At 43.0% G+C, this 24695-nt stretch overlaps 1 protein-coding gene across 1 annotated transcript; it reads left to right on the top strand.

Moving 5' to 3' along the window:
* The first annotated feature begins 893 nt into the window (after positions 1 to 893).
* LOC115823832 (myb-like protein M) lies at positions 894 to 23612 on the top strand. The gene is made up of 13 exons (XM_030787855.1): positions 894 to 1099; positions 1322 to 1480; positions 2844 to 2896; positions 7235 to 7308; positions 7401 to 7411; positions 8976 to 9051; positions 13012 to 13122; positions 20220 to 20365; positions 20486 to 20727; positions 20911 to 20975; positions 22486 to 22550; positions 22859 to 23004; positions 23401 to 23612. The coding sequence occupies exons 1-13, from the start codon at positions 894 to 896 to the stop codon at positions 23610 to 23612; spliced, it is 1566 nt and encodes a 521-aa protein (XP_030643715.1).
* The last annotated feature ends 1083 nt before the right edge of the window (positions 23613 to 24695 follow it).

Below are 24695 nucleotides of genomic sequence, written 5' to 3'. Positions count from 1 at the left end.
CCCCATCAACTCCTCTGTCATATAAATCAGTACAAAGTGTATAACTCCACACCACTGACAAATTCGCATATTAGTATTGTTAGTTAGCATACACATTGGTTGTCACATATGTGCTGTGCTAAGGTCCGAAGCGAAGGACATAACAGCATAGACAGAGAACAAGGGAAACAGAGAGAAGCAGTTGCACAATGGGGGAGGGGGGGTGGCAAATGGTTGTGTGTGGGTGGAGTAGGGTGCTTAGAGAAACATGCACCTAACATACATATGACTTGTCTGTATTTGTACTGCACAAATAATTGGCTGGGGCATAACAACAAAACAACTGTGTCTGGCATATCAGAGGTCCAAGTAAAACAGCTGTAAAGTGAATGCTTAACTGGCATTAAAATGAAAAACCCTGTAGATTTATACTGATTTTTGCACTTGTCTTCAGGACGGCAGTGGTAGGAGCAAGAAATAACTGGAAGGATGATGTTAGACACTTAGAATGGTAAAATATTTTTTGCTGAGTAGGAAATACGCACATGAAACACTTGATGCCCATCAAACATGAAAAACTGAAAAAAACTGATTTTAGACTGCAAGCATCATTACCTTTGAAGTATTTTAAAAATAGTATTGATTACGTAAACTCTGTGATAACAAGGAACAAAAACAAACTAAAGAAAGCCAAGATAAAAATAAACAAAAAACTATGGAATAAACATTTCCTTTGCTTGAATGAAAAAGAGAGCATGGGATTTGAATAATGGATAAAAACAAACATCCTGGCAGTGGAGAGATATGCTATGGACCACTTTTGTTGTATATATTCAAAAATTGCAAGTGTGTACATGAATAATACAACATTGCTATTTTGTAGGTCACACTGAACTGGACAATATGGGGGTGTCATGGAGAGGCAGGCTACTGTGCCTAGCAACCACGGTCTTCTGCATGACAATCCCATCACAATCACAAACAACGACAAATATTACAGCTTCAGAGATTACACTTTCAACAACAGTATCAAATCCACCGGTCACTACTGTTACAATGACTTCTCCAACTACTACAAAAAATCCAACAACTACTACTGTTCCAAGGACTACAGATCATTGTATTTGTACTTGTACTTGTACAAACACTACAAAACCAATCGATGACAGAAGGAATGATCCAACAAACACAACACTTTCTGCAGCAAATTCAAGTGCCACAGTTGCCACCACCACAGAGGGGGAAACAAGAACAACTACTTCTCAAACTACTACACAAAATCCAACAACAACTGTTGCCACTTCTACATCACCTGACACAACAACATCACAAACCACCACAGAGCCGCCGGCTGGCACGATCAATGTTACAAGCACAACACTTTCAACAACAACATCGCAAAATCCAACAACCACTACTGTTCCAACCACCACAGCGCAGCCAACGACAACAACGACTTCTCCAACTACTACACAAAGTGCAACAACAAGCAGTGTACCAGGTAATACAACAACACTAACAACATCACAAAACAGCACAGAGCCGCCGGCTGCCATGATCAATGTTACAAGCACAACAACACTTTCAACAACAACATCGCAAAATCCAACAACCACTAATGTTGCAACCACCACAGAGCAGCCAACGACAACAACGACTTCTCCAACTACTACACAAAGTGGAACAACAAGCACTGTACCAAGTACTACAACAACACTAACAACATCACAAAACAGCACAGGGCCACAAACAAGCACAACAAATGGTCCAACAACCACAACACTTTCTACAACAACTTCAAGTGCAACAACGACCACAGCTGCCACCACCACAGAGGGAGAAACAAGAACAACTACTTCTCCAACTACTACACAAAATCCAACAACAACTGTTCCAACTTCTACATCACCTGACACAACAACATCACAAACCACCACAGAGCCGCGGGCTTCCATGAACAATGTTACAAGCACAACAACCCCTTCAACAACAACATCGCCAAATCCAACAACCACTACTGTTGCAACCACCACAGCGCAACCAACGACAACAACGACTTCTCCAACTACTACACAAACTGCAACAACAAGCACTGTACCAAGTACTACAACAACACTAACAACACCACAAAACAGCACAGGGCCACAAACAAGCACAACAAATGGTCCAACAAACACAACATTTTCTGCAACAACTTCAAGTGCCACAGTTTCCACCACCACAGAGGGAGAAACAAGAACAACTACTTCTCCAACTACTACACAAAATCCAACAACAACTGTTCCAACTTCTACATCACCTGACACAACAACATCACAAACCACCACAGAGCCGCGGGCTTCCATGAACAATGTTACAAGCACAACAACCCCTTCAACAACAACATCGCCAAATCCAACAACCACTACTGTTGCAACCACCACAGAGCAGCCAACGACAACAACGACTTCTCCAACTACTACACAAAGTGCAACAACAAGCACTGTACCAAGAACTACAACAACACTAACAACACCACAAAACAGCACAGGGCCACAAACAAGCACAACAAATGGTCCAACAAACACAACATTTTCAACAACAACTTCTGGTGCAACAACGACCACAGCTGCCACCACCACAGAGGGAGAAACAAGAACAACTACTTCTCCAAATACTACACAAAATCCAACAACAACTGTGGCCACTTCTACATCACCTGACACAGCAACATCACAAACCACCACAGAGCCGCCGGCTGGCATGATCAATGTTACAAACACAACACTTTCAACAACAACATCGCCAAATCCAACAACCACTACTGTTGCAACCACCACAGAGCAGCGAACGACAACAACGACTTCTCCAACTACTACACAAAGTGCAACAACAAGCACTGCTGCAAGTACTATAACAACACTAACAACATCACAAAACAGCACAGGGCCACAAACAAGCACAACAAATGGTCCAACAAACACAACATTTTCAACAACAACTTCTGGTGCAACAACGACCACAGCTGCCACCACCACAGAGGGAGAAACAAGAACAACTACTTCTCCAAATACTACACAAAATCCAACAACAACTGTGGCCACTTCTACATCACCTGACACAGCAACATCACAAACCACCACAGAGCCGCCGGCTGTCACGATAAATGTTTCAAGCACAACAACACTTTCAACAACAACATCGCCAAATCCAATAACCACTACTGTTGCAACCACCACAGAGCAGCCAACGACAACAACGACTTCTCCAACTACTACACAAAGTGCAACAACAGGCACTGTACCAAGTACTACAACAACACTAACAACATCACAAAACAGCACAGGGCCACAAACAAGCACAACAAATGGTCCAACAAACACAACATTTTCAACAACAACTTCTGGTGCAACAACGACCACAGCTGCCACCACCACAGAGGGAGAAACAAGAACAACTACTTCTCCAAATACTACACAAAATCCAACAACAACTGTGGCCACTTCTACATCACCTGACACAGCAACATCACAAACCACCACAGAGCCGCCGGCTGGCACGATCAATGTTACAAACACAACACTTTCAACAACAACATCGCCAAATCCAACAACCACTACTGTTGCAACCACCACAGAGCAGCGAACGACAACAACGACTTCTCCAACTACTACACAAAGTGCAACAACAAGCACTGCTGCAAGTACTACAACAACACTAACAACATCACAAAACAGCACAGGGCCACAAACAAGCACAACAAATGGTCCAACAACCACAACACTTTCTACAACAGCTTCAAGTGCAACAACAACCACAGCTTCCACCACCACAGAGGGAGAAACAAGAACAACTACTTCTCCAACTACTACACAAAATCCAACAACAACTGTGGCCACTTCTACATCACCTGACACAGCAACATCACAAACCACCACAGAGCCGCCGGCTGGCATGATCAATGTTACAAACACAACACTTTCAACAACAACATCGCCAAATCCAACAACCACTACTGTTGCAACCACCACAGAGCAGCGAACGACAACAACGACTTCTCCAACTACTACACAAAGTGCAACAACAAGCACTGCTGCAAGTACTATAACAACACTAACAACATCACAAAACAGCACAGGGCCACAAACAAGCACAACAAATGGTCCAACAAACACAACATTTTCAACAACAACTTCTGGTGCAACAACGACCACAGCTGCCACCACCACAGAGGGAGAAACAAGAACAACTACTTCTCCAAATACTACACAAAATCCAACAACAACTGTGGCCACTTCTACATCACCTGACACAGCAACATCACAAACCACCACAGAGCCGCCGGCTGTCACGATAAATGTTTCAAGCACAACAACACTTTCAACAACAACATCGCCAAATCCAATAACCACTACTGTTGCAACCACCACAGAGCAGCCAACGACAACAACGACTTCTCCAACTACTACACAAAGTGCAACAACAGGCACTGTACCAAGTACTACAACAACACTAACAACATCACAAAACAGCACAGGGCCACAAACAAGCACAACAAATGGTCCAACAAACACAACATTTTCAACAACAACTTCTGGTGCAACAACGACCACAGCTGCCACCACCACAGAGGGAGAAACAAGAACAACTACTTCTCCAAATACTACACAAAATCCAACAACAACTGTGGCCACTTCTACATCACCTGACACAGCAACATCACAAACCACCACAGAGCCGCCGGCTGGCACGATCAATGTTACAAACACAACACTTTCAACAACAACATCGCCAAATCCAACAACCACTACTGTTGCAACCACCACAGAGCAGCGAACGACAACAACGACTTCTCCAACTACTACACAAAGTGCAACAACAAGCACTGCTGCAAGTACTACAACAACACTAACAACATCACAAAACAGCACAGGGCCACAAACAAGCACAACAAATGGTCCAACAACCACAACACTTTCTACAACAGCTTCAAGTGCAACAACAACCACAGCTTCCACCACCACAGAGGGAGAAACAAGAACAACTACTTCTCCAACTACTACACAAAATCCAACAACAACTGTGGCCACTTCTACATCACCTGACACAGCAACATCACAAACCACCACAGAGCCGCCGGCTGTCACGATAAATGTTTCAAGCACAACAACACTTTCAACAACAACATCGCCAAATCCAATAACCACTACTGTTGCAACCACCACAGAGCAGCCAACGACAACAACGACTTCTCCAACTACTACACAAAGTGCAACAACAGGCACTGTACCAAGTACTACAACAACACTAACAACACCACAAAACAGCACAGGGCCACAAACAAGCACAACAAATGGTCCAACAACCACAACACTTTCTACAACAACTTCTAGTGCAACAACGACCACAGCTGCCACCACCACAGAGGGAGAAACAAGAACAACTATTTCTCCAAATGCTACACAAAATCCAACAACAACTGTGGCCATTTCTACGTCACCTGACACAACAACATCACAAACCACCACAGAGCCGCCGGCTGGCACGATCAATGTTACAAACACAACACTTTCAACAACAACATCGCCAAATCCAACAACCACTACTGTTGCAACCACCACAGAGCAGCCAACAACAACAACGACTTCTCCAACTACTACACAAAGTGGAACAACAAGCACTGTACCAAGTACTACAACAACACTAACAACATCACAAAACAGCACAGGGCCACAAACAAGCACAACAAATGGTCCAACAACCACAACACTTTCTACATCAACTTCAAGTGCAACAACGACCACAGCTGCCACCACCACAGAGGGAGAAACAAGAACAACTACTTCTCCAACTACTACACAAAATCCAACAACAACTGTTCCAACTTCTACATCACCTGACACAACAACATCACAAACCACCACAGAGCCGCGGGCTTCCATGAACAATGTTACAAGCACAACAACCCCTTCAACAACAACATCGCCAAATCCAACAACCACTACTGTTGCAACCACCACAGCGCAGCCAACGTCAACAACGACTTCTCCAACTACTACACAAACTGCAACAATAAGCAGTGTACCAGGTAATACAACAACACTAACAACATCACAAAACAGCACAGAGCCGCCGGCTGCCATGATCAATGTTACAAGCACAACAACACTTTCAACAACAACATCGCCAAATCCGACAACCACTAATGTTGCAACCACCACAGAGCAGCCAACGACAACAACGATTTCTCCAACTACTACACAAAGTGGAACAACAAGCACTGTACCAAGTACTACAACAACACTAACAACACAACAAAGCAGCACAGGGCCACAAACAAGCACAACAAATGGTCCAACAAACACAACATTTTCTGCAACAACTTCAAGTGCCACAGTTTCCACCACCACAGAGGGAGAAACAAGAACAACTACTTCTCCAACTACTACACAAAATCCAACAACAACTGTTCCAACTTCTACATCACCTGACACAACAACATCACAAACCACCACAGAGCCGCGGGCTTCCATGAACAATGTTACAAGCACAACATCCCCTTCAACAACAACATCGCCAAATCCAACAACCACTACTGTTGCAACCACCACAGAGCAGCCAACGACAACAACGACTTCTCCAACTACTACACAAACTGCAACAACAAGCACTGTACCAAGTATTACAACAACACTAACAACACCACAAAACAGCACAGGGCCACAAACAAGCACAACAAATGGTCCAACAACCACAACACTTTCTACAACAACTTCTAGCGCAACAACGACCACAGCTGCCACCACCACAGAGGGAGAAACAAGAACAACTACTTCTCCAACTACTACACAAAATCCAACAACAACTGTGGCCACTTCTACATCAGCTGACACAACAACATCACAAACCACCACAGAGACGCGGGCTTCCATGATCAATGTTACAAGCACAACAACCCCTTCAACAACAACATCGCCAAATCCAACAACCACTACTGTTGCAACCACCACAGAGCAGCGAACGACAACAACGACTTCTCCAACTACTACACAAAGTGCAACAACAAGTACTGAACCAAGTACTACAACAACACTAACAACATCACAAAACAGCACAGGGCCACAAACAAGCACAACAAATGGTCCAACAACCACAACACTTTCTACAACAACTTCAAGTGCCACAGCTGCCACCACCACAGAGGGAGAAACAAGAACAACTACTTCTCCAACTACTACACAAAATCCAACAACAACTGTGGCCACTTCTACATCAGCTGACACAACAACATCACAAACCACCACAGAGCCACCGGCTGGCACAGTCAATGTTACAAACACAACACTTTCAACAACAACATCGCCAAATCCAACAACCACTACTGTTGCAACCACCACAGCGCAACCAACGACAACAACGACTTCTCCAACTACTACACAAAGTGGAACAACAAGTACTGAACCAAGTACTACAACAACACTAACAACACCACAAAACAGCACAGGGCCACAAACAAGCACAACAAATGGTCCAACAAACACAACATTTTCTACAACAACTTCAAGTGCCACAGTTGCCACCACCACAGAGGGAGAAACAAGAACAACTACTTCTCCAACTACTACACAAAATCCAACAACAACTGTTCCAACTTCTACATCACCTGACACAACAACATCACAAACCACCACAGAGCCGCGGGCTTCCATGAACAATGTTACAAGCACAACAACCCCTTCAACAACAACATCGCCAAATCCAACAACCACTACTGTTGCAACCACCACAGAGCAGCCAACGACAACAACGACTTCTCCAACTACTACACAAACTGCAACAACAAGCGCTGCTGCAAGTACTACAACAACACTAACAACACCACAAAACAGCACAGGGCCACAAACAAGCACAACAAATGGTCCAACAACCACAACACTTTCTACAACAACTTCTAGCGCAACAACGACCACAGCTGCCACCACCACAGAGGGAGAAACAAGAACAACTACTTCTCCAACTACTACACAAAATCCAACAACAACTGTGGCCACTTCTACATCAGCTGACACAACAACATCACAAACCACCACAGAGACGCGGGCTTCCATGATCAATGTTACAAGCACAACAACCCCTTCAACAACAACATCGCCAAATCCAACAACCACTACTGTTGCAACCACCACAGCGCATCCAACGACAACAACGACTTCTCCAACTACTACACAAAGTGCAACAACAAGTACTGAACCAAGTACTACAACAACACTAACAACATCACAAAACAGCACAGGGCCACAAACAAGCACAACAAATGGTCCAACAACCACAACATTTTCTGCAACAACTTCAAGTGCCACAGTTGCCACCACCACAGAGGGAGAAACAAGAACAACTACTTCTCCAACTACTACACAAAATCCAACAACAACTGTTCCAACTTCTACATCACCTGACACAACAACATCACAAACCACCACAGAGCCGCCGGCTGCCATGATCAATGTTACAAGCACAACAACCCCTTCAACAACAACATCGCCAAATCCAACAACCACTACTGTTGCAACCACCACAGAGCAGCCAACGACAACAACGACTTCTCCAACTACTACACAAACTGCAACAACAAGTACTGTACCAAGTACTACAACAACACTAACAACATCACAAAACAGCACAGGGCCACAAACAAGCACAACAAATGGTCCAACAACTACAACACTTTCTACAACAACTTCTAGTGCAACAACGACCACAGCTGCCACCACCACAGAGGGAGAAACAAGAACAACTACTTCTCCAAATGCTACACAAAATCCAACAACAACTGAGGCCACTTCTACATCACCTGACACAACAACATCACAAACCACCACAGAGCCGCCGGCTGGCACGATCAATGGTACAAACACAAGACTTTCAACAACAACATCGCCAAATCCAACAACCACTACTGTTGCAACCACCACAGAGCAGCTAACGACAACAACGACTTCTCCAACTACTACACAAAGTGGAACAACAAGTACTGAACCAAGTACTACAACAACACTAACAACATCACAAAACAGCACAGGGCCACAAACAAGCACAACAAATGGTCCAACAACCACAACACTTTCTACAACAACTTCAAGTGCAACAACGACCACAGCTGCCACCACCACAGAGGGAGAAACAAGAACAACTCCTTCTCCAACTACTACACAAAATCCAACAACAACTGTGGCCACTTCTACATCACCTGACACAACAACATCACAAACCACCACAGAGCCGCCGGCTGCCATGATCAATGTTACAAGCACAACAACCCCTTCAACAACAACATCGCCAAATCCAACAACCACTACTGTTGCAACCACCACAGAGCAGCCAACAACAACAACGACTTCTCCAACTACTACACAAACTGCAACAACAAGCACTGTACCAACTACTACAACAACACTAACAACATCACAAAACAGCACAGGGCCACAAACAAGCACAACAAATGGTCCAACAACTACAACACTTTCTACAACAACTTCTAGTGCAACAACGACCACAGCTGCCACCACCACAGAGGGAGAAACAAGAACAACTACTTCTCCAAATGCTACACAAAATCCAACAACAACTGAGGCCACTTCTACATCACCTGACACAACAACATCACAAACCACCACAGAGCCGCCGGCTGGCACAATCAATGGTACAAGCACAACAACACTTTCAACAACAACATCGCCAAATCCAACAACCACTACTGTTGCAACCACCACAGAGCAGCCAACGACAACAACGACTTCTCCAACTACTACACAAAGTGCAACAACAAGCGCTGCTGCAAGTACTACAACAACACTAACAACACCACAAAACAGCACAGGGCCACAAACAAGCACAACAAATGGTCCAACAACCACAACACTTTCTACAACAGCTTCAAGTGCAACAACGACCACAGCTGCCACCACCACAGAGGGAGAAACAAGAACAACTCCTTCTCCAACTACTACACAAAATCCAACAATAACTGTGGCCACTTCTACATCACCTGACACAACAACATCACAAACCACCACAGAGCCGCCGGCTGGCACAGTCAATGTTACAAACACAAGACTTTCAACAACAACATCGCCAAATCCAACAACCACTACTGTTGCAACCACCACAGCGCAACCAACGACAACAACGACTTCTCCAACTACTACACAAAGTGGAACAACAAGTACTGAACCAAGTACTACAACAACACTAACAACATCACAAAACAGCACAGGGCCACAAACAAGCACAACAAATGGTCCAACAACCACAACACTTTCTACAACAACTTCAAGTGCAACAACGACCACAGCTGCCACCACCACAGAGGGAGAAACAAGAACAACTCCTTCTCCAACTACTACACAAAATCCAACAACAACTGTGGCCACTTCTACATCACCTGACACAACAACATCACAAACCACCACAGAGACGCGGGCTTCCATGATCAATGTTACAAGCACAACAACCCCTTCAACAACAACATCGCCAAATCCAACAACCACTACTGTTGCAACCACCACAGAGCAGCCAACGACAACAACGACTTCTCCAACTACTAAACAAAGTGGAACAACAAGCACTGCTGCAAGTACTACAACAACACTAACAACATCACAAAACAGCACAGGGCCACAAACAAGCACAACAAATGGTCCAACAACCACAACATTTTCTGCAACAACTTCAAGTGCCACAGTTGCCACCACCACAGAGGGAGAAACAAGAACAACTACTTCTCCAACTACTACACAAAATCCAACAACAACTGTTCCAACTTCTACATCACCTGACACAGCAACATCACAAACCACCACAGAGCCGCCGGCTGGCACGATAAATGTTACAAGCACAACAACACTTTCAACAACAACATCGCCAAATCCAACAACCACTACTGTTGCAGCCACCACAGAGCAGCCAACGACAACAACGACTTCTCCAACTACTACACAAAGTGCAACAACAAGCGCTGCTGCAAGTACTACAACAACACTAACAACATCACAAAACAGCACAGGGCCACAAACAAGCACAACAAATGGTCCAACAACCACAACACTTTCTACAACAGCTTCAAGTGCAACAACGACCACAGCTGCCACCACCACAGAGGGAGAAACAAGAACAACTACTTTTCCAACTACTACACAAAATCCAACAATAACTGTGGCCACTTCTACATCAGCTGACACAACAACATCACAAACCACCACAGAGCCGCCGGCTGTCACGATAAATGTTACAAACACAACACTTTCAACAACAACATCGCCAAATCCAACAACCACTACTGTTGTATCCACCACAGACCAGCCAACGACAACAACAACTACTCCAAGTACTACACAAAGTGCAACAACAAGCACTGCTGCAAGTACTACAACAACACTAACAACATCACAAAACAGCACAGAGCCACAAACAAGCACAACAAATGGTCCAACAACCACAACACTTTCTACAACAATTTCAAGTGCAACAACGACCACAGCTGCCACCACCACAGAGGGAGAAACAAGAACAACTACTTCTCCAACTACTACACAAAATCCAACAACAACTGTTCCAACTTCTACATCACCTGACACAACAACATCACAAACCACCACAGAGCCGCGGGCTTCCATGATCAATGTTACAAGCACAACAACCCCTTCAACAACAACATCGCCAAATCCAACAACCACTACTGTTGCAACCACCACAGAGCAGCCAACGACAACAACGACTTCTCCAACTACTACACAAAGTGCAACAACAAGCGCTGCTGCAAGTACTACAACAACACTAACAACATCACAAAACAGCACAGGGCCACAAACAAGCACAACAAATGGTCCAACAACCACAACACTTTCTACAACAACTTCTAGCGCAACAACGACCACAGCTGCCACCGCCACAGAGGGAGAAACAAGAACAACTACTTCTCCAACTACTACACAAAATCCAACAATAACTGTGGCCACTTCTACATCAGCTGACACAACAACATCACAAACCACCACAGAGCCGCCGGCTGTCACGATAAATGTTACAAACACAACACTTTCAACAACAACATCGCCAAATCCAACAACCACTACTGTTGCAACCACCACAGCGCAGCCAACGACAACAACGACTTCTGCAACTACTACACAAAGTGCAACAACAAGCATTGTTGCAAGTACTACAACAACACTAACAACATCACAAAACAGCACAGAGCCGCCGGCTGCCCTGATCAATGTTACAAGCACAACAACACTTTCAACAACAACATCGCCAAATCCAACAACCACTATTGTTGCAACCACCACAGAGCAGCCAACGACAACAACGATTTCTCCAACTACTACACAAAGTGGAACAACAAGCACTGTACCAAGTACTACAACAACACTAACAACATCACAAAACAGCACAGGGCCACAAACAAGCACAACAAATGGTCCAACAACCACAACACTTTCTACATCAACTTCAAGTGCAACAACGACCACAGCTGCCACCACCACAGAGGGAGAAACAAGAACAACTACTTCTCCAAATGCTACACAAAATCCAACAACAACTGAGGCCACTTCTACATCACCTGACACAACAACATCACAAACCACCACAGAGCCGCCGGCTGGCACGATCAATGGTACAAGCACAACAACACTTTCAACAACAACATCGCCAAATCCAACAACCACTACTGTTGCAACCACCACAGAGCAGCCAACGACAACAACGACTTCTCCAACTACTACACAAAGTGCAACAACAAGCCCTGCTTCAAGTACTACAACAACACTAACAACACCACAAAACAGCACAGGGCCACAAACAAGCACAACAAATGGTCCAACAACCACAACACTTTCTACAACAGCTTCAAGTGCAACAACGACCACAGCTGCCACCACCACAGAGGGAGAAACAAGAACAACTACTTCTCCAACTACTACACAAAATCCAACAACAACTGTGGCCACTTCTACATCAGCCGACACAACAACATCACAAACCACCACAGAGCCGCGGGCTTCCATGATCAATGTTACAAGCACAACAACCCCTTCAACAACAACATCGCCAAATCCAACAACCACTACTGTTGCAACCACCACAGAGCAGCCAACGACAACAACAACTTCTCCAACTACTACACAAACTGCAACAACAAGCACTGTACCAAGTACTACAACAACACTAACAACACCACAAAACAGCACAGGGCCACAAACAAGCACAACAACTGGTCCAACAAACACAACATTTTCTGCAACAACTTCAAGTGCCACAGTTGCCACCACCACAGAGGGAGAAACAAGAACAACTACTTCTCCAACTACTACACAAAATCCAACAACAACTGTTCCAACTTCTACATCACCTGACACAACAACATCACAAACCACCACAGAGCCGCCGGCTGGCACAGTCAATGTTACAAACACAAGACTTTCAACAACAACATCGCCAAATCCAACAACCACTACTGTTGCAACCACCACAGAGCAGCCAACGACAACAACGACTTCTCCAACTACTACACAAAGTGCAACAACAAGCACTGTACCAAGTACTACAACAACACTAACAACACCACAAAACAGCACAGGGCCACAAACAAGCACAACAAATGGTCCAACAAACACAACATTTTCAACAACAACTTCTAGTGCAACAACGACCACAGCTGCCACCACCACAGAGGGAGAAACAAGAACAACTACTTCTCCAACTACTACACAAAATCCAACAACAACTGTGGCCACTTCTACATCACCTGACACAGTAAGATCACAAACCACCACAGAGCCGCCGGCTATCACGATAAATGTTACAAGCACAACAACACTTTCAACAACAACATCGCCAAACCCAACAACCACTACTGTTGCAACCACCACAGAGCAGCCAACGACAACAACGACTTCTCCAACTACTACACAAAGTGCAACAACAAGCGCTGCTGCAAGTACTACAACAACACTAACAACACCACAAAACAGCACAGGGCCACAAACAAGCACAACAAATGGTCCAACAACCACAACACTTTCTACAACAACTTCTAGCGCAACAACGACCACAGCTGCCACCACCACAGAGGGAGAAACAAGAACAACTACTTCTCCAACTACTACACAAAATCCAACAACAACTGTGGCCACTTCTACATCAGCTGACACAACAACATCACAAACCACCACAGAGCCGCCGGCTGGCACAGTCAATGTTACAAACACAAGACTTTCAACAACAACATCGCCAAATCCAACAACCACTACTGTTGCAACCACCACAGCGCAACCAACGACAACAACGACTTCTCCAACTACTACACAAAGTGCAACAACAAGTACTGAACCAAGTACTACAACAACACTAACAACATCACAAAACAGCACAGGGCCACAAACAAGCACAACAAATGGTTCAACAACCACAACACTTTCTACAACAACTTCTAGTGCAACAACGACCACAGCTGCCACCACCACAGAGGGAGAAACAAGAACAACTACTTCTCCAACTACTACACAAAATCCAACAACAACTGTTCCAACTTCTACATCACCTGACACAACAACATCACAAACCACCACAGAGCCGCGGGCTTCCATGATCAATGTTACAAGCACAACAACCCCTTCAACAACAACATCGCCAAATCCAACAACCACTACTGTTGCAACCACCACAGAGCAGCCAACGACAACAACGACTTCTCCAACTACTACACAAACTGCAACAACAAGCACTGTACCAAGTACTACAACAACACTAACAACATCACAAAACAGCACAGGGCCACAAACAAGCACAAGAAATGGTCCAACAACTACAACACTTTCTACAACAACTTCTAGTGCAACAACGACCACAGCTGCCACCACCACAGAGGGAGAAACAAGAACAACTACTTCTCCAAATGCTACACAAAATCCAACAACAACTGAGGCCACTTCTACATCACCTGACACAACAACATCACAAACCACCACAGAGCCGCCGGCTGGCACGATCAATGGTACAAGCACAACAACACTTTCAACAACAACATCGCCAAATCCAACAACCACTACTGTTGCAACCACCACAGAGCAGCCAACGACAACAACGACTTCTCCAACTACTACACAAAGTGCAACAACAAGCACTGTACCAAGTACTACAACAACACTAACAACACCACAAAACAGCACAGGGCCACAAACAAGCACAACAAATGGTCCAACAAACACAACATTTTCGACAACAACTTCTAGTGCAACAACGACCACAGCTGCTGCCACCACAGAGGGAGAAACAAGAACAACTACTTCTCCAACTACTACACAAAATCCAACAACAACTGTTCCAACGTCTACATCACCTGACACAACAACATCACAAACCACCACAGAGCCGCGGGCTTCCATGATCAATGTTACAAGCACAACAACCCCTTCAACAACAACATCGCTAAATCCAACAACCACAACTGTTGCAACCACCACAGAGCAGCCAACGACAACAACGACTTCTCCAACTACTACACAAACTGCAACAACAAGCACTGTACCAAGTACTACAACAACACTAACAACACCACAAAACAGCACAGGGCCACAAACTAGCACAACAAATGGTCCAACAAACACAACATTTTCAACAACAACTTCTAGTGCAACAACGACCACAGCTGCCACCACCACAGAGGGAGAAACAAGAACAACTACTTCTCCAAATACTACACAAAATCCAACAACAACTGTGGCCACTTCTACATCATCTGACACAGCAAGATCACAAACCACCACAGAGCCGCCGGCTGTCACGATAAATGTTACAAGCACAACAACACTTTCAACAACAACATCGCCAAATCCAACAACGACTACTGTTGCAACCACCACAGAGCAGCCAACGACAACAACGACTTCTCCAACTACTACACAAAGTGCAACAACAAGCACTGTACCAAGTACTACAACAACACTAACAACACCACAAAACAGCACAGGGCCACAAACAAGCACAACAAATGGTCCAACAACCACAACACTTTCTACAACAATTTCAAGTGCAACAACGACCACAGCTGCCACCACCACAGAGGGAGAAACAAGATCAACTATTTCTCCAAATGCTACACAAAATCCAACAACAACTGTGGCCACTTCTGCATCACCTGACACAACAACATCACAAACCACCACAGAGCCGCCGGCTGGCACGATCAATGTTACAAGCACAATAACACTTTCAACAACAATATTACCAAATCCAACAACCACTACTGTTGCAACCACCACAGCGCAGCCAACGACAACAACGACTTCTGCAACTACTACACAAACTGCAACAACAAGCACTGTTGCAAGTACTACAACAACACTAACAACATCACAAAACAGCACAGAGCCTCCGGCTGACATGATCAATGTTACAAGCACAACAACACTTTCAACAACAACATCGCCAAATCCAACAACCACTACTGTTGCAACCACCACAGAGCAGCCAACGACAACAACGACTTCTCCAACTACTACACAAAGTGCAACAACAAGCACTGTACCAAGTACTACAACAACACTAACAACACCACAAAACAGCACAGGGCCACAAACAAGCACAACAAATGGTCCAACAACCACAACACTTTCTACAACAATTTCAAGTGCAACAACGACCACAGCTGCCACCACCACAGAGGGAGAAACCAGAACAAGTATTTCTCCAAATACTACACAAAATCCAACAACAACTGTGGCCACTTCTACATCAGCTGACACAACAACATCACAAACCACCACAGAGCCGCCGGCTGGCACAGTCAATGTTACAAACACAACACTTTCAACAACAACATCGCCAAATCCAACAACCACTACTGTTGCAACCACCACAGCGCAACCAACGACAACAACGACTTCTCCAACTGCTACACAAAGTGCAACAACAAGTACTGAACCAAGTACTACAACAACACTAACAACATCACAAAACAGCACAGGGCCACAAACAAGCACAACAAATGGTCCAACAACCACAACACTTTCTACAACAACTTCTAGTGCCACAGCTGCCACCACCACAGAGGGAGAAACAAGAACAACTACTTCTCCAACTACTACACAAAATCCAACAACAACTGTTCCAACTTCTACATCACCTGACACAACAACATCACAAACCACCACAGAGCCGCGGGCTTCCATGATCAATGTTACAAGCACAACAACCCCTTCAACAACAACATCGCCAAATCCAACAACCACTACTGTTGCAACCACCACAGAGCAGCCAACGACAACAACGACTTCTCCAACTACTACACAAACTGCAACAACAAGCACTGTACCAAGTACTACAACAACACTAACAACATCACAAAACAGCACAGGGCCACAAACAAGCACAAGAAATGGTCCAACAACTACAACACTTTCTACAACAACTTCTAGTGCAACAACGACCACAGCTGCCACCACCACAGAGGGAGAAACAAGAACAACTACTTCTCCAAATGCTACACAAAATCCAACAACAACTGAGGCCACTTCTACATCACCTGACACAACAACATCACAAACCACCACAGAGCCGCCGGCTGGCACGATCAATGGTACAAGCACAACAACACTTTCAACAACAACATCGCCAAATCCAACAACCACTACTGTTGCAACCACCACAGAGCAGCCAACGACAACAACGACTTCTCCAACTACTACACAAAGTGCAACAACAAGCACTGTACCAAGTACTACAACAACACTAACAACACCACAAAACAGCACAGGGCCACAAACAAGCACAACAAATGGTCCAACAAACACAACATTTTCGACAACAACTTCTAGTGCAACAACGACCACAGCTGCTGCCACCACAGAGGGAGAAACAAGAACAACTACTTCTCCAACTACTACACAAAATCCAACAACAACTGTTCCAACGTCTACATCACCTGACACAACAACATCACAAACCACCACAGAGCCGCGGGCTTCCATGATCAATGTTACAAGCACAACAACCCCTTCAACAACAACATCGCTAAATCCAACAACCACAACTGTTGCAACCACCACAGAGCAGCCAACGACAACAACGACTTCTCCAACTACTACACAAACTGCAACAACAAGCACTGTACCAAGTACTACAACAACACTAACAACACCACAAAACAGCACAGGGCCACAAACTAGCACAACAAATGGTCCAACAAACACAACATTTTCTACAACAACTTCTAGTGCAACAACGACCACAGCTGCCACCACCACAGAGGGAGAAACAAGAACAACTACTTCTCCAAATACTACACAAAATCCAACAACAACTGTGGCCACTTCTACATCACCTGACACAGCAAGATCACAAACCACCACAGAGCCGCCGGCTGTCACGATAAATGTTACAAGCACAACAACACTTTCAACAACAACATCGCCAAATCCAACAACGACCACTGTTGCAACCACCACAGAGCAGCCAACGACAACAACGACTTCTCCAACTACTACACAAACTGCAACAACAAGCACTGTACCAAGTACTACAACAACACTAACAACACCACAAAACAGCACAGGGCCACAAACAAGCACAACAAATGGTCCAACAACCACAACACTTTCTACAACAATTTCAAGTGCAACAATGACCACAGCTGCCACCACCACAGAGGGAGAAACAAGATCAACTATTTCTCCAAATGCTACACAAAATCCAACAACAACTGTGGCCACTTCTACATCAGCTGACACAACAACATCACAAACCACCACAGAGCCGCCGGCTGGCACAGTCAATGTTACAAACACAAGACTTTCAACAACAACATCGCCAAATCCAACAACCACTACTGTTGCAACCACCACAGCGCAACCAACGACAACAACGACTTCTCCAACTACTACACAAAGTGCAACAACAAGTACTGAACCAAGTACTACAACAACACTAACAACATCACAAAACAGCACAGGGCCACAAACAAGCACAACAAATGGTTCAACAACCACAACACTTTCTACAACAACTTCTAGTGCAACAACGACCACAGCTGCCACCACCACAGAGGGAGAAACAAGAACAACTACTTCTCCAACTGCTACACAAAATCCAACAACAACTGTTCCAACTTCTACATCACCTGACACAACAACATCACAAACCACCACAGAGCCACCAGCTGGCATGATCAATGTTACAAGCACAACAACACTTTCAACAACAACATCACCAAATCCAACAACCACTACTGTTGCAACCACCACAGAGCAGCCAATGACAACAACGACTTCTCCAACTACTACACAAAGTCCAACAACAAGCAGTGCTGCAAGTACTACAACAACACTAACAACATCACAAAACACCACAGGGCCACAAACAAGCACAACAATTGGTCCCACAACCACAACACTTTCTACAACAACTTCTAGTGCAACAACGACCACAGCTGCCACCACCACAGAGGGAGAAACAAGAACAACTACTTCTCCAACTACCACACAAAATCCAACAACAACTGTTGCTACTTCTACAGCTTCTGACACAACAACATCACAAACCACCACAGAGCCGCCGGCTGCCATGATCAATGTTACAAGCACAACAACACTTTCAACAACAACATCGCCAAATCCAACAACCACTACTGTTGCAGCCACCACAGAGCAGCCAATGACAACAACGACTTCTCCAACTACTACACAAAGTCCAACAACAAGCACTGTTGCAAGTACTACAGCAACACTAACAACATCACAAAACAGCACAGGGCCACAAACAAGCACAACAAATGGTCCCACAACACTTTCTACAACAACTTCTAGTGCAACAACGACCACAGCTGCCACCACCACAGAGGGAGAAAGAAGAACAACTATTTCTCCAACTACTACACAAAATCCAACTACAACTACTGCTGCCGTAACCACACCAATGGAAGTCACAACAACAGCTTCTCCAACCACAACACAAAATGCATCAACTACTGCAGCTTCTCTAACTACAACAACAGTAGCAACAGCATCACAAACTACTTCATTGGAGCCAACAACCCCCGTAGTTGTTCCATCTACAACAACACTTTCTCTAACAACTACACCAAATCCAACAACTACTCCTGTTGTAAACATCACAGAGGAGATAACAACCACAACGACATCACAAACTACTACAGTGGAACCAACAACCACAACAAATGTTCAAACTACAACACTCTCTTCAAGAACATCACCAAATCCATCAACTACCTCATCAACTGCTACTGCAGTTCCACCAACTACAACACCAGGAACAACACCATTACCAGCTACTACACTGGAGCCAACTACCACAAGGATTCTTCCAACTACAACAACACTTTCTCCAACAAGTTCACAAAATCGAACAACTACAGCTGCTGTTACCACTGCAGAGGAACCAAGAACAACAACACGTTCCCCAACTGCTACACAAAATCCAACAACTACTCCAGCTCCACCAACTACAACAGCAGTAACAACACCATCACCAACTACTACTTTGCAGCCAACAACAACAACAAATGTCCCATCAACACTTACTACAACAACCACTCCACTTATCGCCACCACGAGCATAGACACAACAGTATCACAAACTACCATAGTTCAACCAGCAACCACAAATACCCCTACCACAACTATTTCAACTACAACAGCATCTACAGATCCTCCTTCACCAACAGAAGGCTTCCTTATTCTTCGCTTCCGAATTGTGCGCGATTTTATCAGTGAGCTTAACGATAACACATCACCAGAGTATCAGGATCTTGCAAGAAACGTCACAACAGAGGTATAATTTTGCCCTTTGTAAAACACTTTGCTATGAAATACCCTCTTAACAATAGCCAGACTTGCATTAAGAAAGTAATTATCACTCTTTTCTTTTTTTCTGCAGCTGAATCGAGGATACAGGCGGATATACCCCCTGACTTTCCTAAGATGCATTGTGATCAGATTCTGGTGAGTCTTTGGCAATTATATGCAAATATCATAGTACTTCTCACCCAGTCTCCATTCCAACTTATTTTCATAACATCTAACATGATGTTAAATCATACATTAAATTGTATGTTCCCTCCTCTTTTGTTTTATAGCTCCTCAAAAATGTGTCTTTTAAGTGGGGCACAATGATGATCATCATCTCAGTTTTTCAGTGTGTGCAAAGATTCATCACATGGCTGTTCTCTGAAAGCTTGGAAGTTGTTTATAGTATCTGTAACACAATTATCCACATTGTGTGCATATGAAATAGATTGGGGGTCAAAGACGATCATCATGTTAGAGCTCCAGAGATATGACCAAATTACTCACTTGTCTTTTCTTGCCCAATAGGCCTGGCTCTGTGGGTGTAGATACTCAGCTGATCTTCAGAAACCAGACAGTGGTTCCCAACATAACAGACACTACAGATTCCCTAAGACAAGCTATAAACGAATCCACTGTCTTCCTGAATGTCATCCCATCTAGTATTACTGCTGGTAAGTCTTTTCTACCTCTCTGTCTCTTGCTGTCTGTCTTGTCTTACTTTTTTGTCTTACTGCTGCTTTCTTCTATTTATTTAGTTCATAATAGCCTTACTATTATATACTTATTTTTTGGAGGAGAAAAAATGAATTGTAGATTTAAACAACCTCCAACCTTAGCCTCAAAACAAAACTCCTGCCTGACAATACAATTTGCCACATTAAAATAAATAAACAAATCAATCAATCAATCAATCAATCTTAAAATATTGTGCTGTAATAGTACTAGCTCATTTACTACTTAGGGATACTTCAACCTGCTACTCATAATTTCCTGATGGCTAATGATGTTAATACCTCCTACTTTCAATTGATAAATTGCTAAATATTAACTATCCCCTAATGATTTAATGATACTTTGATTAATCATCTAATTTTCATTTACATAGAAAATGACTATAATCCATTGCATTGAAGTGATCTAAGTTCCCATGCTACACAAATAACAAACTCAACATCCCAAAATCAGAATATACAAGTCTCCTGTAAACTGATTTTATTCTAAAATAGATATAACCCTAAAACGTTGATGTTTTCAACTAATCTTCACCATTTCTCTTTGAATTTAATTTATTTATTACAGAGGAGCGAAATTTGACCAGCACAACCACCAGTCCACAAACCACAAGCAGAGTTTCATCAACAACAACAGTTCAACCAGCAACCACAAATACCCCTACCACAACTATTTCAACTACAACAGCATCTACAGATCCTCCTTCACCAACAGAAGGCTTCCTTATTCTTCGCTTCCGAATTGTGCAAGTTTTTATCCCTGCGTTTAACGATAACACATCACCAGAGTATCAGGCTCTTGCAAGAAACGTCACAACAGAGGTATAATTTTGCCCTTTGTAAAACACTTTGTTATGAAATACCCTCTTAACAATAGCCAGACTTGCATTACTAAACTCCAAACTAATTATCACTCTTCTTTTTTTCTGCAGCTGAATCGAGGATACAGGCGGATATACCCCCTGACTTTCCTAAGATGCATTGTGATCAGATTCTGGTGAGTCTTTGGCAATTATATGCAAATATCACAGTACTTCTCACCCAGTCTCTACTCCAACTTATTCTCATAACATCTGACATAATGTTAAATCATACATTAAATTGTGTGTTCCCTCCTCCCTTCCTAGTGTGTGCAAAGATTCATTACATGGCTGTTCTCTGAGAGCTTGGAAGTTGTTCATAGTATCTATAACACAGTTATCCACATTGTGTGCATATGAAATAGATTAGGGGTCAAAGACCATCATCATGTTAGAGCTCCAGAGATATGACCAAATTACTCACTTGTCTTTTCTTCCTCAATAGGCCTGGCTCTGTGGGTGTAGATACTCAGCTGATCTTCAGAAACCAGACAGTGGTTCCCAACATAACAGACACTACAGATTCCCTAAGACAAGCTATAAACGAATCCACTGTCTTCCTGAATATCATCCCATCTAGTATTACTGCTGGTAAGTCCTTTCTTCTCCTATGTCTCTTGCTGTCTGTCCTGTCTTACTTTTTTGTCTTACTGCTGCTTTCTTCTATTTATTTAGTTCATAATAGCCTTACTATTATATACTTACTTTTTGTAGGACAAAAAAATGAATTGTGGGTTTAAACAACCTCCAACCTTAGCCTCACAACAAAACCCCTGCCTAATGATTCACTATCTCTTAACTGTTTTAGTGACACTTTGAATATTGACCTAATGTTCATTTGCAGAGAAAATGACGATAATTGATTGCCTTTGAGTGAACTAAATTCTAAGTAAATTGATTTTATTCTAAAATAGATGTAACCCTAATACATATATGTTTTCAACTGAACTTCACCATTTCTCTCTGAATTTAATTTACTTATTACAGAGGAGCGAAATCTGACCAGCGCAACCTCCAGTCCACAGATGACAACCACAGCTGCACCAACAACAGTTTCTGCAACCACAGCATCTAGCAGTGCATCTGCAACCACAGCGTCCAGCAGTGCAAGGACCAGACCTGAGGGAGTGGTCACTTTCCTTCTTCCTCTCATACTGATCTACTTCATGATGACGGAGCAAAGACTGCTGTGGAACTAGGAGACCTAAGTTTGCTTTAATGTGGATATTCATATATAGATAGAACATAAATATTGTTTTAAATGTAACAAACTGTTCCTTTATCTGTCATGTGTGGTTGATTTACCATACAAAATAACTTATAATAATTTATAATCTCTAAGGCTATTCTTAATTTTTTTTTTCAGTTATCTAAAATAAGGTCTTTTAACATTGTTTAACTATATAACATGTAACTTGAGGCAAAATAACTTGACCTCACAATATTTAACTAAAATCCACGGAAGTGTGTACGTATATATATATATATATATATATATATATATATATATATATATATATATATATATATATATATGTGTGTGTGTGGGTATGTGTATGTGTGTTATGTGTTTGTCATTTGTTGCTAATTAAATTAAATTAATTACCATAGTTTTCTTAATCTCCTCTCTGCTCTGTGTCAACACTTTAAGGCTGCAGTTTAGTGTATACTTTTATTCTCAATTAAAACAATGAAATGTCTAAAATGTTATTCTGTCACTTTCCTTAAAACAGAACATTTTGAAACAAACAAAATAAAAATATCATTCATTCATGTCAGTCACATGTAATTATATAATCATGAGTGTGAAATTCAATGACAAAAATGTTAGATCAGTGAAGCTGTTATTAAATATAAACAAATAACATACATTTACAAAGTATGAAAGTTAAGTAACAGAATGTCTGTGTGTGCTTGAAAAACCACACATACCCTAATTTCTTTCTCTGGTGTTAAAAGCTATTTACATCTAATTCATCACATTACTTACATTAAACGTGAGCATAAATTGAAAGCAACGTTTACATCCCATCTCATTTATTTTTCCTCAATGTTAATGGTCTGAATAGATTTTAAGAAAAAAAAAAAAAGAATAAAACAAGTTGAGCGTATAAGAATGGCACAGTGAGGGATTCGGGGGATTCAGTATAACCTGTTACATTATAAGCTTATGTTTAATTATTAATATATGTCAAATATATTTAATGTGCACATATAGCCGTCAGTCCATTAAGGAATTTAGTTGTGATTCCTCAAGGGTCACCGGTTATGCTTGGACACAT

The sequence above is a fragment of the Chanos chanos genome, chromosome 11 (genome assembly GCF_902362185.1).
Source record: "Chanos chanos chromosome 11, fChaCha1.1, whole genome shotgun sequence".
Taxonomy (NCBI): domain Eukaryota; kingdom Metazoa; phylum Chordata; class Actinopteri; order Gonorynchiformes; family Chanidae; genus Chanos; species Chanos chanos.
This window is presented reverse-complemented; position numbering and strand designations above follow the sequence as displayed.